The sequence below is a fragment of the Periplaneta americana genome, chromosome 7 (genome assembly GCF_040183065.1).
Source record: "Periplaneta americana isolate PAMFEO1 chromosome 7, P.americana_PAMFEO1_priV1, whole genome shotgun sequence".
NCBI classification, from domain to species: Eukaryota; Metazoa; Arthropoda; class Insecta; order Blattodea; family Blattidae; genus Periplaneta; species Periplaneta americana.
In genome coordinates this window covers 20,138,636-20,153,513 of record NC_091123.1, presented here as the reverse complement: position 1 = coordinate 20,153,513, position 14,878 = coordinate 20,138,636, and the positions used below count along the sequence as shown (strand labels likewise).

Genomic DNA, 14,878 nt, shown 5'->3' with positions numbered 1-14,878 from the left:
GTGAACCATGTGGCGCTGACTTATCTAACAATACACATATGATCCACTTTACCACATGTGATCCTCTTTACCCCAGTTTACAGTACTCATTTTCAAAATTGAAAATACAAGGCGCACAGACAATACACTTACCATACTTGAACTTGATTCTGACACATTACTGCTAATCCAAACCCATTTAACAATGTTAACAATTTAAATACCTGCACAGGAAGATAATAGCATACACTACCATCTTACTCATAGGAGTTGCACGAGGAACTGAAAATTTGTTCGAAGTTCGTATAACCAAAAATCCATTAAAATGTATTTGAGCCAGGACTGGAAAAATTGTTTGTATTAAGGCGTTCGTCTTAATCGAGTTTGTATTAACAAGAGTTTACTGTAGATAAGGGGCAATGATTTTATATCTCTGGTAGATTTTTGTTATATATTTTTATTGAATGCAGGTTCTATATTTTACAAATAAGTTCATAAAAAACTCAATTCAACATCTTAAGATAAATGTAGATCTCGGTTTTCATTTTATTGGAATATGTAATCCTCATCATCTTCAGTCTCACTGTGTGCCGGAGAACTGCATGCATAGCAAGTCCTCTCAATATCCTTCCAGCACTCGGAACAGTAAACAAAATGGCATTTGGTATTTGGACAGGAAACAAAATCATCTGTTTTTCTGGACTTCCAGGGCTCAGGTTCTTCACAGATTAGACACTTGCGTCTTGCAGCTGCAAGAAACCTTACCCAGCGGCAGTATGTAGGATATCGGACTCTTAATACAAGTAGGATGTTTGCTTTCAGCTGAAAGAGAAAAAAGTGTCAGAAGATTTTTAAGGAAATCCCAGTAATTATGTTAAACGTCTGTACTCGAATTAAAATAATAAAATACAATATGTATTTTCTTGACTTTGCTAAGAGGAAGGTGGAAAATATGGCAAATTATTTATGATAGAGAAATTTTATTTACATCAGAAAGTTGATGTAAATATTGAGGAAGCATACAATCCAAATGTCTTATAAGTTTGAAAATTATCCATATATTTGTTCAAAAATGAGTTGATATTAAAATTATTTTCAAGTTCTTCTGAGTCCTGAATATTATTATCTCTAGTAACATGACCTCACTCACAGACGAAACAGTAGGTTGTATACTAACAACTAGAGCTGCTAGCTCTCGTCTCTTGCCTTCACTGGACGCAAGTTTAACTTATATGTAAAAAGAATGGGCATTTTGAAATACTTGAATTCACAATTTCTCTTTTAAATCCAATTTCTGTATATCACAACTGCCGTTTGCGTTTGTAAATATTGTATACTTTTTTAGTAGAGCCATCGATGTAGCTCAGTCGGCAGACTCACTGGGCTGCTGATCCAGAGGTGCGTTTGGTTTCTTCGGAGGTTTTCCACAGCTGTGGGACTGAAGCCGGATGGTTTATGGCGAATCCTTGGCATCAACCCCCTTTGATTTGATTACCTGGTTGGGTTTTTCCGAGGTTTTCCCCAACGAAAATGCAAATGCCGGGTAATATTTTGGCAAATCCTCCGACCTCACCTCATCTCACTACATCTCGCCAAAATATTGTAAAAATTGCACAAAATTGTAGAAAATTACTAAATTGTAAAACTATAAAAAATTGTAATTGTAATATTGTAAAATTTTGACTTGTTCCACATCTTAAAGCTTCATTGCTCATGTAAGATCTATGGAATAAAATAAATGAATGGATGAATGAATTGGTTAAAGTCACTGTCAGTGCGTCCTATGCGTTCAGTGGTTCAGAGAACCCCCAGGAAAAACAATTTAACTGTTTAATAAATTTATTTATAATTTACATTATGATTTTATGTTTCTTTTTCATCTTTAATAAGTTTTACTTGCGGCTCTGATGTATTTTTGTCGTATGGAAACCTATAAATCGCAGAGATCGAATACCTACAAGATTGTAAACTTACGAGGTTCAATTTCTTCTCTGAACTTCGCCGAGCCAGTTTCTGCGCCCCGAATGGTAAGAGGGGAATGCTGGAGGGGAAACGTGTGCGTGAGTTGGTGAAATGACGAGCGCACTGCGCTAAGCGCAGCTGTCCAGTGACGTAATAATGAGACAGCTGACAGGTTATGGCGGTAAACGTAATGGTCGTTCTTTGTGTTTTAGTCTTAATATATTAATCTTTGAGTGTGATCAGTGTTCGTTTCCAACAAAGAAAAAGAGAATAGTGTTCAATATCTTTAGCAAACAAATTTTTGAGTTTTAATTTTGGAAGATAATTGTAAAATAAAGAAGCTTGGAAGACCGTTAGGAACGACTTCAGAATACCGCGTAAGTACATAACTTACGTATGTATGGCGTTATTGCTTTATTGCATTATTTATTTTTGTTTCAGGGGATATATCTTTTTATGTACTTATTTATGTATCTAACCTTGTGCCCTCAATAAACAATAAAGAAGAAATGCGCACAAATGTGCATAGGTTATTGGTTAGTCTTCGGTGCTAAATTCGGTCACTGTTTTCGGGCACTCGGTACACTGCAGGACGTGGTACTTATCACACCTTGCACCACAGAACTTACAGATACACTTCTCGGACATTGTATGGAATTGTGTCGTGCTGCACACTTTGAAGTGAAATCCACGCACTGCTAGCCTTGTTACTACGTTCCTCATGCGTTGATTAGTCCTAGTCCAGCTTCGGTCGACCATGACGCTAGTGGCTTAGAACTCGTCGTCTATATTGTTCCTCTTCTGTGTATTCTCTTCTAGAAGTTGCTTGTACGCGTCTGTGGATGGCAGAATACCGTAGATTCTCGATCAGAAAGGGTTCTCTTGTTAACACGTAGATCAACCTGGATGGTGTGAATTTCGACACTCCGAGTACCCTTTTCAGATATGTGCCATGGTCATCACTGTTATCACCACTATCATTACCATCACCATATAACCACTAACCATCACCACCATAATCAATATCATTGCTTACATCCAGAGCCTTCTTTAGTTACAAGCCGGGGCCATACGTCGGCAACACTATAATTAACTGTCACCCGGAGGCTGACCGTACAGTACACGTTTTTGTGCTAATGTCGATTTTCAATGTAAATTAATGTTACACTATAAGTGTGTGTCGATGGAATTATGTTTGCGGTCGTACCAAACGTTAATTGTTGATGTATTATAACCTAATGGGTGTTGGTGATAAAAAAAAAAAACAAGACAATAAGTGAAAATAAAATGGTTGCAGTCTTTGGGAATTTTTACGGTTATGGATGACAAAGTAATTGACTATTCTATTAAATATTAAATATTGTATAACCACATTTTTATATTCTTATTTGTGGTTTGTGTGTATCAGAATTCTAGTCAAATTGTTGGGTCTCGCCTGCTATATCAATAAAGTTACGCCATTGGTTTTCAAAGTCATTGTAAACAGCTGTTTTGTGATCCCATAAATGTTGCAGTTTTGTTGAAGATTCGGAATGCCTGCTATACGTCAGAACTATCTATAATTTGTAGATGCATATAATCACTTTGTTGGTTTGGTCAATGTTACTTATGTCCCGCCCACTATAGAAACATAGGCCAATTTTACACATATTTAGTATTAACTTGTTGCTTCTTTGACAGGTTTGGTTTGGTTAGTTTAGGTTTTTGTTATAGCCTACCTTGCATATACGATTATAGCGCAACATTGGCAGTGATAAAAGTGAAATATTCGTTCAGTGAGCGTTGGATACTCTACATTCACCCACTTGGTATTTACAGGATTTAAAGTCCACTGAGTTTACGCTAATTGATACGTACATGTACTTAATAGATAATGTTGCGTTTTGTTACGTATTATGTTGAAGGGATGTGTTTTAATTTTTTCATAGATTGTTTTACTTGGCTTAACCACAGTCTACTATATACAGTCGCGAAGCTCAATATGTAGTAAAAATGCAAACATGGGTAGTTGCCCACCACTAGGATCGCTACTATCGCCTCATCATCGCAGCTCTCTCACCTAGCAGCCGACAAAATATGTTACACTTTCGTTGTCGTGTTCTTTTGGAAAAATTAACACCTTCCTTCCATTATTGAAATATTAAATGCATAAAGTTAATTTATTATTTTAATGAAGTATATTAAATTCCACCATAAACTCGAAGATACCTGCAAGAAATAAGTTAATATAATTTTTTTGTTTGTGCAAAACGAACTAAAAATTTACTGTAATAGCTTCACTCATTCAAGATTATAACGATAATTAACTATGAAATCAATAAATATTAATTTGCATTTCTCTTTACAAAAGTAATAATGGAAATATGAATTAATGGAGTAACTTACGTGTACCGGTACTTGTAGTGTAGGCTTACGTAGTTAAAGTGGGATGAGGTTAAGCAATAATAATCACACCAGAATTGGAAATAAAACGTGATCAATAAATTTTATTGTAACATACTTTTTCTACGTCTCTAGTAAAGCAACAAATAAAAATAACAACAAAATTAACAGCTATAATTAAAAACATATCCTTTGAAGAAAAAAGTAGGCCTAAGCAATAATAATCCCACCAGAATTGAAAATAAAACGTGATCAATAGATTTCATTAAAACAAACTTAATTTTTCTACGTCTTTAGTAAAATAACACATAAAAATAATAACAAAAATTAATAGCTACAATTAAAAATATATCCTCTGAAAAAAAAAGTAGACCTAACCTTTATTTCTCTGGAAATTTAGCAGCCTAAGTGACAGAACTTTAACCGGTATCTAATGTCCTTTCGGTTAGACTGAAACATTTCATTGTGAAATTTAAGGATATAATGTATTCTAACAGTCACAAAGAACTTCAAAATTAAGAGTTTTGTTTCTGCACAGCATTCTTGTGGAAACCCAGGAACCTCTCTGAATCTTTCGGAAATCGGAAAAAGGATAACTCTGGCCTCTTTCTCTTACTGTTGCTACAATTTATAGCACTACAAACGTCTCCTCCTTGTCCCATATTATTATTCCAATTATTATTCTCTCTCTCCATTAACATTTTCATTATAACCAATAACGAACATTTCACAAGCATCAATGTGAAATATGCAACGAGCTAGCACTCGATAGAAATACGACACAGTCCAAAGTCGACCATGGACAGTCTATTGTTTCTAGTTGCTAACCGCTTGGAGCGCTTTATCACGAGATTTGCAAAAAAACACCTCAAGTTTCGCGACTGTATATAGTAGACTGTGGCTTAACTGTATTTACATCCTCATACTTTTATTATAATAGGAATGTCAATAGTTTCTTCTGTTTACATTTTATTTTAGGCCTATTTGCATAATGCACATTCTTAGCTTGTTTTCTGTAGTTATATTTATTTAAAATTATATTTTAAAAAGTTTATAACAAATAATTTAGGATAACAGTATTGTTATGGTGACTGGCCAGGTTCAAATTAAAACTGGCTTCCTGGACATCTGAAATATTTATAGAAAAGCACGACATAATTACATGAAATTAAAATGCATATGATATCCTACACCTTTCATGTCAGAGGTGAAACAACATTAAGCGGCAAAACATTGTCAATTTACTAGGCACATAATGGTTAATTGATTGGAATAGGGTATTGCGAAAGTACGTCATTATTTTATTTATTTTTGGTACAAGTAACATTTCTTTAAGTATTTATTTATTTTCCCTTGTACCATCAATAAAAAAACAAGTATGTTTTTATTTTTTTAAATTATAAGTGTAGTTGCTACGACACATAGGCACACAGCACTTTCTAGGCATCTGAAATATTTGTAGAAAAACACGATAGATAATCGCATAAGATAATATTAAAATATATCCTAAACCTTTCACAGATGAAATACCATTAAGTCGCAAAACATTGTCAATTTGCTAGCCACAAATTTGTTAACTGAATGGAACTTAAGAATACTGCGTAGGAACTTACGTCTTTATTGCATTATTGATTTTATTATTTTCGGTGCAAGGAATATCTTTTTTATTTATTTATTTACCTTCGTACTATCAATAAAAACATTTTTTTTTGTAATTATTTTAAGTGGCATCCTTTGTATGTAAGTAGCCTACTTACACCATATTCTGAAGTATAGTTAATTGATTGCAATAAAACACTATTTTCGAACCCGTAATAATTTACATCACTATCTGAATCTTGATCTTACCTTTGTGCATGAAGTAATATTGAAAAAATACGCGTTACGTATAACGAAAGCAATGAGCAAACACAATATCACTCTAAAATCTCCCGCCTCCACTCTGCGTTGCCAAACCTACCCATGCCCCGGCTTGTAACTAAAGAAGGCTCTGTTACATCACAATATCACCGCTGTTACTACCATATCACAGCCATCATTGCACTTACCATAAGTTACAGTGAATTGGCGGATTGGTACAAGAGGACAGACGAGTAGGTTACGTGAATTTAGTCTTTATCTACCAAATACTAGAATGGGAAGGAAGCTGAGGAGTTTATAGACTGACTTGGTTCTGTCTTATTACTATGAGAACAGAGATTTGTGTTTCTAGTTTACATAACTTAGTTGTGTAATTTAAGGTTCAGACCTCAAGTCTGTGTTCCCTGACCATGCGTTTCACTTTGGCTCTCATGAACTTGAAGAGCCCTCTGCGTCTTTTGAGGTTTTCGTTATAGAGGAACAGCACTCGTCTCTTCTCCCTCTGAAACAACAAAACAAATTATTTGACGTTGTTCTGTTCTGTTGAACTTGCAAGTGAATGTATTGAAGAAGTACTAAAATGAAACTCCACCAATTCGGATATCGCGAAATTCGGACAGATATTTTTTTATGCTCGACCATGCCGAAATGTAGTAATTATACACCTGATAGCAGCCCTTTAATGGACCTCATTAAAGTACACCTATTCATTAAAGTTCAGGTGTTCCACCAATCAGAAAATACCATTGTAGCAATATGAAAGCGCAAGTATCGATTATTCTCGGATATGCAATCGAAAGACAACAATAAATCAATAAATCACCTATATTTGAAATAAAATCAGTTCTGTTACTATAATAATTAGCGTTAATTGTAAATATTATTGAAACAAATTCAGTTTGTCATCTCGTTTTTCAGGGTGCTATTCATAGACATTTCGCAGCACGCGCTACGAGCGTACTAAGCTAGCCCCGGCTATCTACTGGTTACTTGTACAAAATTCAAATCATATCCTATCGCTAACACTGGTTTATGAATACGAAAAACGCTGATCATCCACCGGAAACCCGCGCTAAAAATGTCTATGAATACGGCCATACATGTCTAATTCAATTTCAAGGTTATATCAAGATTAATGTGTATTTTACTCTCTAGATTAAATCAAGGTCAATGTCGACATTTGTTTCTCAGAAAAAATCAATACTTTCGCGTCTGCGCACATCTCACAATTTACGAGGTATTGCACAAGGTCAGTTCCGCTCCTCAGTCAGATAAGAATAACATGAATACTTATGAATAATTTCAAGTTAGAAATGTGGTCGAGCATAAAAAGTCGTATGAAACTTGACTATAATGGTAATTAAGACGCTCGTATGAAAATTATGAAACTCGCGTCTTAATTACTACCATTATAGGCTCGTTGCATAATGTACTATTTTACTCATGACATTTTGAGATTAATATTCCAGACATTGAAAGCAGAAGTGAATGCAGAGAGTAAAAAACGTACAATAATAAGACTACGCACCTTGGGGTAGAAATACGCACATACGGCTCTTCGAATTCGTTGAGTGTAAGCTTCTGTTAAAAGCAATAACCAGATACCCAAGTATGTGCCGTAAATCTTGTAGAAATAATAATCCGGCATCAGCATTGGGTGAGGGAGACATGCTGAAATATAAGTGGTCACTTTTTAATTGTGTTCTGATGAATGTTGCGCTCCTAAGAACGCTTAAATGAGAATTGTTTCACTGGTTTTTCAGTAAAATTATCGTTGTTTTCGATTTTACACGGATTTGTATTCTTTTTAATGGGTTTAAGTAGCGGTACGGTTGTGGGGTGGGGTCGCAAACAGTGTCTCGCCCAAAAGTGGGTAGCTCCTTCAAAAAATTTGGGAACCGCTGCCTTGAATGTTACTCTTTATACAAAATACAGCGAAAGTATTGATTTTGTCATTGCAGAACCACAGATTTATTTACCTCTACATAACAGTGAAATAACGTGTACTCATGCAATAACAGTAAAACGACGCGGGAATTAAAATCACAGATGTGATGCAACAATCAATTCCGCTACATTACATGTAGAGCTAAAAGTTTGTGGCAGCAATGTATTACTGCACAGATTTTTTTTCTCTCTTTCTCTAAAAGTGTGTGCGTGTGTATTATGCGTGTGTGCTCTTCTGCGTTTTGGTTGCATACGGGTATATTTCGATGGTAAGGTAGGTGTCCCTGATATGACCATGCTAAGGTTTGAGAATTTTTCTAGCCGCCTTTTCGAAAAAAAATGTAAACCACTTTTTTCTTACTCGTTCTCAGTCTAATGGACTTTCTTAAAACAATTTCCTTTCCCCATAAAAATAGCTTTAATTGCCCAAAAAGTCCCAAATTCAAAAAGTCTACCTAGTGGCCATATCAGGAACATGTGCACATGATATGCCCACCCTTGTTCCATGTTCTACAAATCGTGATTGTTTTCAGTTTGATAGCGCAGTTGTGTTAAAATTAAATAATTTTGGTGTAAAATGAATAAAAATGACACTTAATAATCTTTTTTATAATTCAAAAGTGTAGTCAAAACAGGTTTTTCCATAAAAATGAAGTTGTTTTTTTTAAATACAAAATGTTTGCGTAATCCCAGCTATAAGGCATGTAAATTTATCAGGTGAAAAAATAAAAGTGAAATGAACTTGATATGGCCATATCAGGAGCAGGTAAGCTTCCACGAAAATCGTTTGATTATGAACAACTCGTAAAAGATACGCCATCAACTACAACACCAATCAACAGAACATTAAAAGCTGAATGGAGTACGATGGTTTTTTATGAAACAAGTATTTGAAAAACATGCATACCGGTAAAACAAAGGAGACTTACCAGAGAAAAATAGGAAGAGGTCACATGAAAACCGCAAAACAGGCAACTGACGCCATATTGCTCAATCTGACTGGATGGAAAACGATCAAGTGACATACCAGGATGCCCTTTCACTGGATGCTGCTGCAATTTAGCGGATTTTTCGGTTAACTAACTCACAATAGGGGGGGTGGCCATATCAGGAACATGGCCATAACAGGAGCACCCACCTTATTTGGGTAAAAGGGTTCAAGTAATTTTTTGTGCAAATGGAATTTTGTTTCCCAGGTGAATACACAAGATAAATTCTACAAGTGAGTGTACAAGAAACAAAATAATAGTAATATTTTTTATGTATTTTATTTGCGAAATTAAATGCAGAATAAATATGGGAAATGCCCGTTATTATTCGGTTGAGAAGCTTTTGTCATCTAGTCTGCTGTCAAAAAATCTTGAAGTTAGAATTTATGAAATAGTTATATTACCGGTTGTTGTGTATGGTTGTGAAACTTGGACTCTCGCTTTGATATAGGAACAGAGATTAAGGGTGTTTGAGAATAAGGTTCTTAGGAAAATATTTGGGGCTAAGAGGGATGAAGTTGCAGGAGAATGGAGAAAGTTACACAACGCAGAACTGCACGCATTGTATTCTTCACCTGACATAATTAGGAACATTAAATCTAGACGTTTGAGATGGGTAGGACATGTAGCACGTATGGGCGAATCCAGAAATGCATATAGTGTTAGTTGGAAGGCCGGAGGGAAAAAGACCTTTGGGGAGGCCGAGACGTAGATGGGAGGATAATATTAAAATGGATTTGAGGGAGGTGGGATATGATGGTAGAGACTGGATTAATCTTGCTCAGGATAGGGACCGATGGCGGGCTTATGTGAGGGTGGCAATGAAACTCCGGGTTCCTTAAAAGCCATTTGTAAGAAAATAAGTAAGTAAGTGTTATATTTGCGAAGAAAATTATTTGCAATAAGGGTTCTAAGTTTAATGTTCACTTATCTCAGAACTTATTTTTATGACTTATCTCCCTTTACTCAAACACCATCGATTTGCCCAGTAAAAAAAAATAACCCGCAAATTTTAGGGGGAATGCCGTACACGAAAACCAGCGTCTTAGGTCTTTTAAAGTTGTGGTATAACTTTCAGACAATTTTAGACCCACTAAAATTTAATATTTTTCTTCACTGCAAATATTACCTTCGTTACTTCGCAGAGTTTTCACACGTTTCCTGATGTTGAACCCACCAAGCACAGACCTGACAAGGGTTGCAATCATTCCTGTACCCTTCACCTTCAGTATCAGGTCATGGGCGCCTGAAATTACAGAGCAACTGAATTGGTGAACGTGTAAAAAGTGTTGAAACAGCAAATCTTGAGAAAAAAAACAGTTGAAATTATACAAGGTGATGGCAGTGCCTGTGCTAACTTTTAAAAGTGAAAATTTGACATAAAATACAGCAGATAAAATGACTGTATCAGCAGCAGGGATGTAGACGTGCTAGAGCACGCCAAAGCACCGCCCCGGTACTTTTTTCTGCAACCTGGTAGAGCCCTGCTTCATTTTTACTTTATAAAATAATTGTTTTACGTACGTCTTAGTCAACTTTATATTTTATAAGTATGGATTAGAAAAAACGGCAGTTCGGAAGGCGGTCGGCTCCTACATGCGCCGTAGCATTTCTGGCATGTAACGTCACAACCTTGTACAGCAGAACCAATCGGAATCAGTCTGTAACAAGTACCGGTACTTCCAGAGTTCGTTTGTTCACGTGTGAGTGTTTCAATACATTGAATAAGTAAAACTAACATTTACTGTGTGTGTGTGTGTAAGATAAATAAATGGAAGAAGAGACTGTAAAAAGACAAGTACTGCACAGGCAGGCGCGGAAAATAGTTTTTAAGGTGTATAATTATTTTAAAAACGTTGACGAGTCTTGATGCTGGCTGCAACGTTGCCAACATGCAAGAAACGACTGCAGAAGCATGTGGTGTGGGACTGAAAACCGTGCAAAGAATATTATTAGTGAAAGAAAGAGTTCATGTTTGATGTCATGCTTACAGTAATCAACGGCTAAGGTAATTATTGTCTTTTGATAATTTAAATTCTCTCCTAAATTTGCATCGCACGTGCGCGTGAAGTACGATGTGGCAATGTTGTACACTGCCTTGCCCTCTCTATCTGTCTCTCTCGACGCAAACGCAAGCAGACAACCGCCTTCCCAATTCCCTTCTAGTAGGGTCTAATATATATAATAATAGCATTAATAATAATAATAATAATAATAATAATAATAATAATAATAATAATAGGCGCCGTGAATCAGGTCTTGGCATAGCTCAGATGGAAAGAGCGCTCAGCGCGCAAAGCTGAGAGGTTCTGGGTTCGAGTCCCGATGCCGGAACGAATTTTTCTCCAATAATAGGTATGCACATGTTGACTACATATTTCTCTTGATTATTCAGTGAGGACGACGAGGCCATATATATATATATATATATATATATATATATATATATATATATATATATATAGATAAAGGAAGGAGAGTTGTCAAAAGACAATAATTTCATGCAGCACTGACCTTCTTGCATGTAGTCAATGTGAGCATGGCGCCTCACCATGTCAAGTGTCTCATACAACAAGCGGTCCAGGATGATGAGGGTGGTCGCTGTGACCATTTCCAGCAGGAGCTTCACAGTTTGACGGACCTGAAAACGAGAAACATCTCTTTACTCGCTCTCTCATCTCTCGGCATGTGCATTTTGCATGAAGAAAGTGACTTCTGTATTTTCAGTTTTCATATTTGCTTTATATTAATGTGACACAACCTACCGAGAAATAATGCAGTCATAACTCAGTTCGTCAATCGGCTGGTGGTACGACAGTCATTCATTCATTCATTCATTCATTCATTCATTCATTCATTCGTTCATTCATTCATTCGTTCATTCGTTCCTTCGTTCATTCATTCGTTCCTTCGTTCATTCATTCATTCATTCATTCATTCCTTCGTTCATTCATTCATTCGTTCGTTCATTCATTCGTTCCTTCGTTCATTCATTCATTCATTCATTCGTTCCTTCGTTCATTCATTCGTTCCTTCGTTCATTCATTCATTCGTTCCTTCGTTCGTTCATTCATTCATTCGTTCCTTCGTTCGTTCATTCATTCATTCATTCATTCATTCATTCGTTCCTTCGCTCGTTCGTTAATTAATTAATTCATTAATTCGTTCCTTCGTCCATTCATTCGTTTGTTCGTTCGTTCCTTCATTCATTCAGTCAGTCCAGTCAATCAGTCAGTTCATTCTTCATTCATTCATTCGTTCGTTCTTTCGTTCGTTCATTCATTCGTTCCTTCATTCATTCATTCATTCATTCATTCATTCATTCATTCGTTCCTTCGTTCCTTCGTTCATTCATTCGTTCGTTCCTTCGTTCGTTCATTCATTCATTCATTCGTTCCTTCGCTCGTTCGTTAATTCATTCATTCGTTCCTTTGTTCATTCATTCGTTCGTTCCTTCGTTCGTTCGTTCCTTCGTTCGTTCGTTCCTTCGTTCGTTCGTTCCTTCGTTCGTTCGTTCCTTCGTTCCTTCGTTCGTTCGTTCGTTCATTCATTCAGTCAGTCAGTCCATTCAGTCAGTCAGTTCATTCATTCATTCATTCATTCATTCATTCATTCATTCATAATTCGAAGTCAGTGTTCTATTCTACACCGCGCTAGACGTAATAAAGGGAAGAGAAGAAATTTCCAGAGGATCTTAAAAAAGATTACCTGTTATGCTGCGTATCCACAAAGTGAGGTTGCCGGGCAGCTTCTCGTGGCTGCTTCGCTTGTTGTTTGCCTCGCGGTTTTATTTTGGTACCGAGGCAAGAACGAAAAGCAGCAGGAACCATCAGTTAGTGCGCGGTAATTGAGGCAGTAACATGTGGCTGCGTGATAACGAGGCCCGAATTTTTATGTAATATCGAAGTGCGAAATATGTACAGTAGTGGCAAAAAAAAAAAACCGGACCGACCCTTGTAGCTGATTTCAGAGCCTTGTTCACTCCAGAGCACGATAGACTGGTAACTAAGACTTTCGTAGTTCGAATCCTGGCTGAGAAGGAAACTTTTTTTTGTTCCTTATTCAAATTTATTCCCAATACTTTTCGATTGCTGGTAAAATTCATGTTCTGGGAATAAGTTAATTAAGTAGTAAAATATCGCTGCAACGAAAAGTAGTTACAGTCGGTCCGGTAGTTACACATACCAGGTTCTTGCGCTCGCGCTTGGCGGGTAGGCCTCCGTAGGGGTCGATGAATTTGGCTCGCTCCAGCTTCTTGAGCGGCAGCAGCGTGTGTTGGTCCTTCCGGTGGCGTCGCGCGTCGATTCGCCGGAAGTAGTGTGTGATGTACACGTTGTCGAACTGTATGTCCGACAGGTACTGGTCGTGGTAGCCCTGCGCTCTGAGCGGATAAATAAATATTATTGAACATAAATAAATACGTGCTATAAAATGAAGAGCACAGGGGAAGAACGTGATAAGTACAAAATTATATATTTTATTTTAGACGTCATGTAATAGCTCAGGTAATGTAGATTTGTGTAGTTTCACTGTACAGAATAACAACCTCATTAGTTCAAAGAAATTTGAAGAATTTTAACACAGAGGCAATAGAATATAATGGGTCTTTAAACTATTAACTTGCTCTCGTATAAAAACAGTAAAACGTGACATCAGGTTTTCCCCTGTACTCTTAAAATATGAAGCAAAAAGGGCTTAATTCTGTTATAGGCTTATGTAACAAAAACAAATACCTTAAAATGGAAGATAAAAGGTCAGTTTTACGAGCGAGTGAAAATTTAAAAAAATAAATAGCATAGAATGGTTTCAGGGCATTATTCTGAGCAACTTGTAGTTTGTTAATGGACGATTTTTGTGCTGTTATTAAAACTCCACTGCCATACTGGGTGTTCATTTCAAAGTGTGTCATGACGTCACTGTTGTTGGGTCACAGATTTGAAGCGAGTTTCAGCTTATATGTTATAGAAGTTGCCTATTATTTAAGGCGTTCTTCAATCTGAACTTGAGAACGCGTACGGTATAACTTGAACGTCGTAGCAACAGATGGCGGTCTGTACGGTCTGTGCGCTACCATAACCTCTTTCGAACTGTGTTTTGCGCCGGCAAGTCGTACGCAGGGTATTTGTTATCATCGGTTGCGTACGGTAACATTCCACAACACAAATCAAATGCTCCGTGTCCATGTTGACCGTCGAAGTTAATGTCAACAAATACGTAAGTAATCGTCTTAACCCTCTCCTCATATCCCGACAGTACGTATTTCCAAACAGTTCACATTCCTGCCACTACCGGCGTTACCGTACGTATCGGTACGTACTCTTCAGAATGAACGCCGTACTTGCTAGGCAACTTCTCTGCCTCTTAGGTTATACACCTCTGCGGAAGTGTAGGAAGATTGAATTCTCTAGGCTCATCGGCTAGCCACATGACGGCATACAGCGAGCCATGACACATTTTGAACTGAACACCCAGTATTTCAAGACCATTTTAATGTAGGTCTACGTTTTGTACGTAGTGTTCATTGTTTCTTGAGTGTTGCTCCATGTTTCTCCTTCTAAACTTTTGAGTATTCCAAATCTCTCATTTACTTTGGTTATCGTGTTCTGAATATGATCTTTCAAAGTTAGTTTATTGTCACAATATATTCCAAGATATTTTGTGTTGCTGCTTTTGGGATTTTTTTTTTTTTTACTGATTTTTAATTCAAATTTTTCATTCTTATGTCTTAGTGAGAATAGTTGATAAGACTGTTTTTGTAA

The 14,878-nt window shown here is 36.6% G+C and overlaps 1 protein-coding gene across 1 annotated transcript in view; it reads right to left on the bottom strand.

Annotated features, from left to right (window-relative positions):
• Positions 1-427: 427 nt before the first annotated feature.
• Positions 428-14,878, bottom strand: part of snky (ubiquitin protein ligase sneaky) — a 76,662-nt gene continuing 62,211 nt past the window's right edge. The window contains exons 11-16 of the mRNA XM_069829984.1: positions 13,305-13,500; positions 11,634-11,760; positions 10,249-10,365; positions 7,712-7,854; positions 6,572-6,685; positions 428-801 (exon numbers count right to left, since the gene is read on the bottom strand). Of these exons, the coding sequence (XP_069686085.1) occupies positions 526-801; positions 6,572-6,685; positions 7,712-7,854; positions 10,249-10,365; positions 11,634-11,760; positions 13,305-13,500 (973 nt within the window). The 3' untranslated portion in view covers positions 428-525. The remainder of the gene's footprint in view (positions 802-6,571; positions 6,686-7,711; positions 7,855-10,248; positions 10,366-11,633; positions 11,761-13,304; positions 13,501-14,878) is intronic.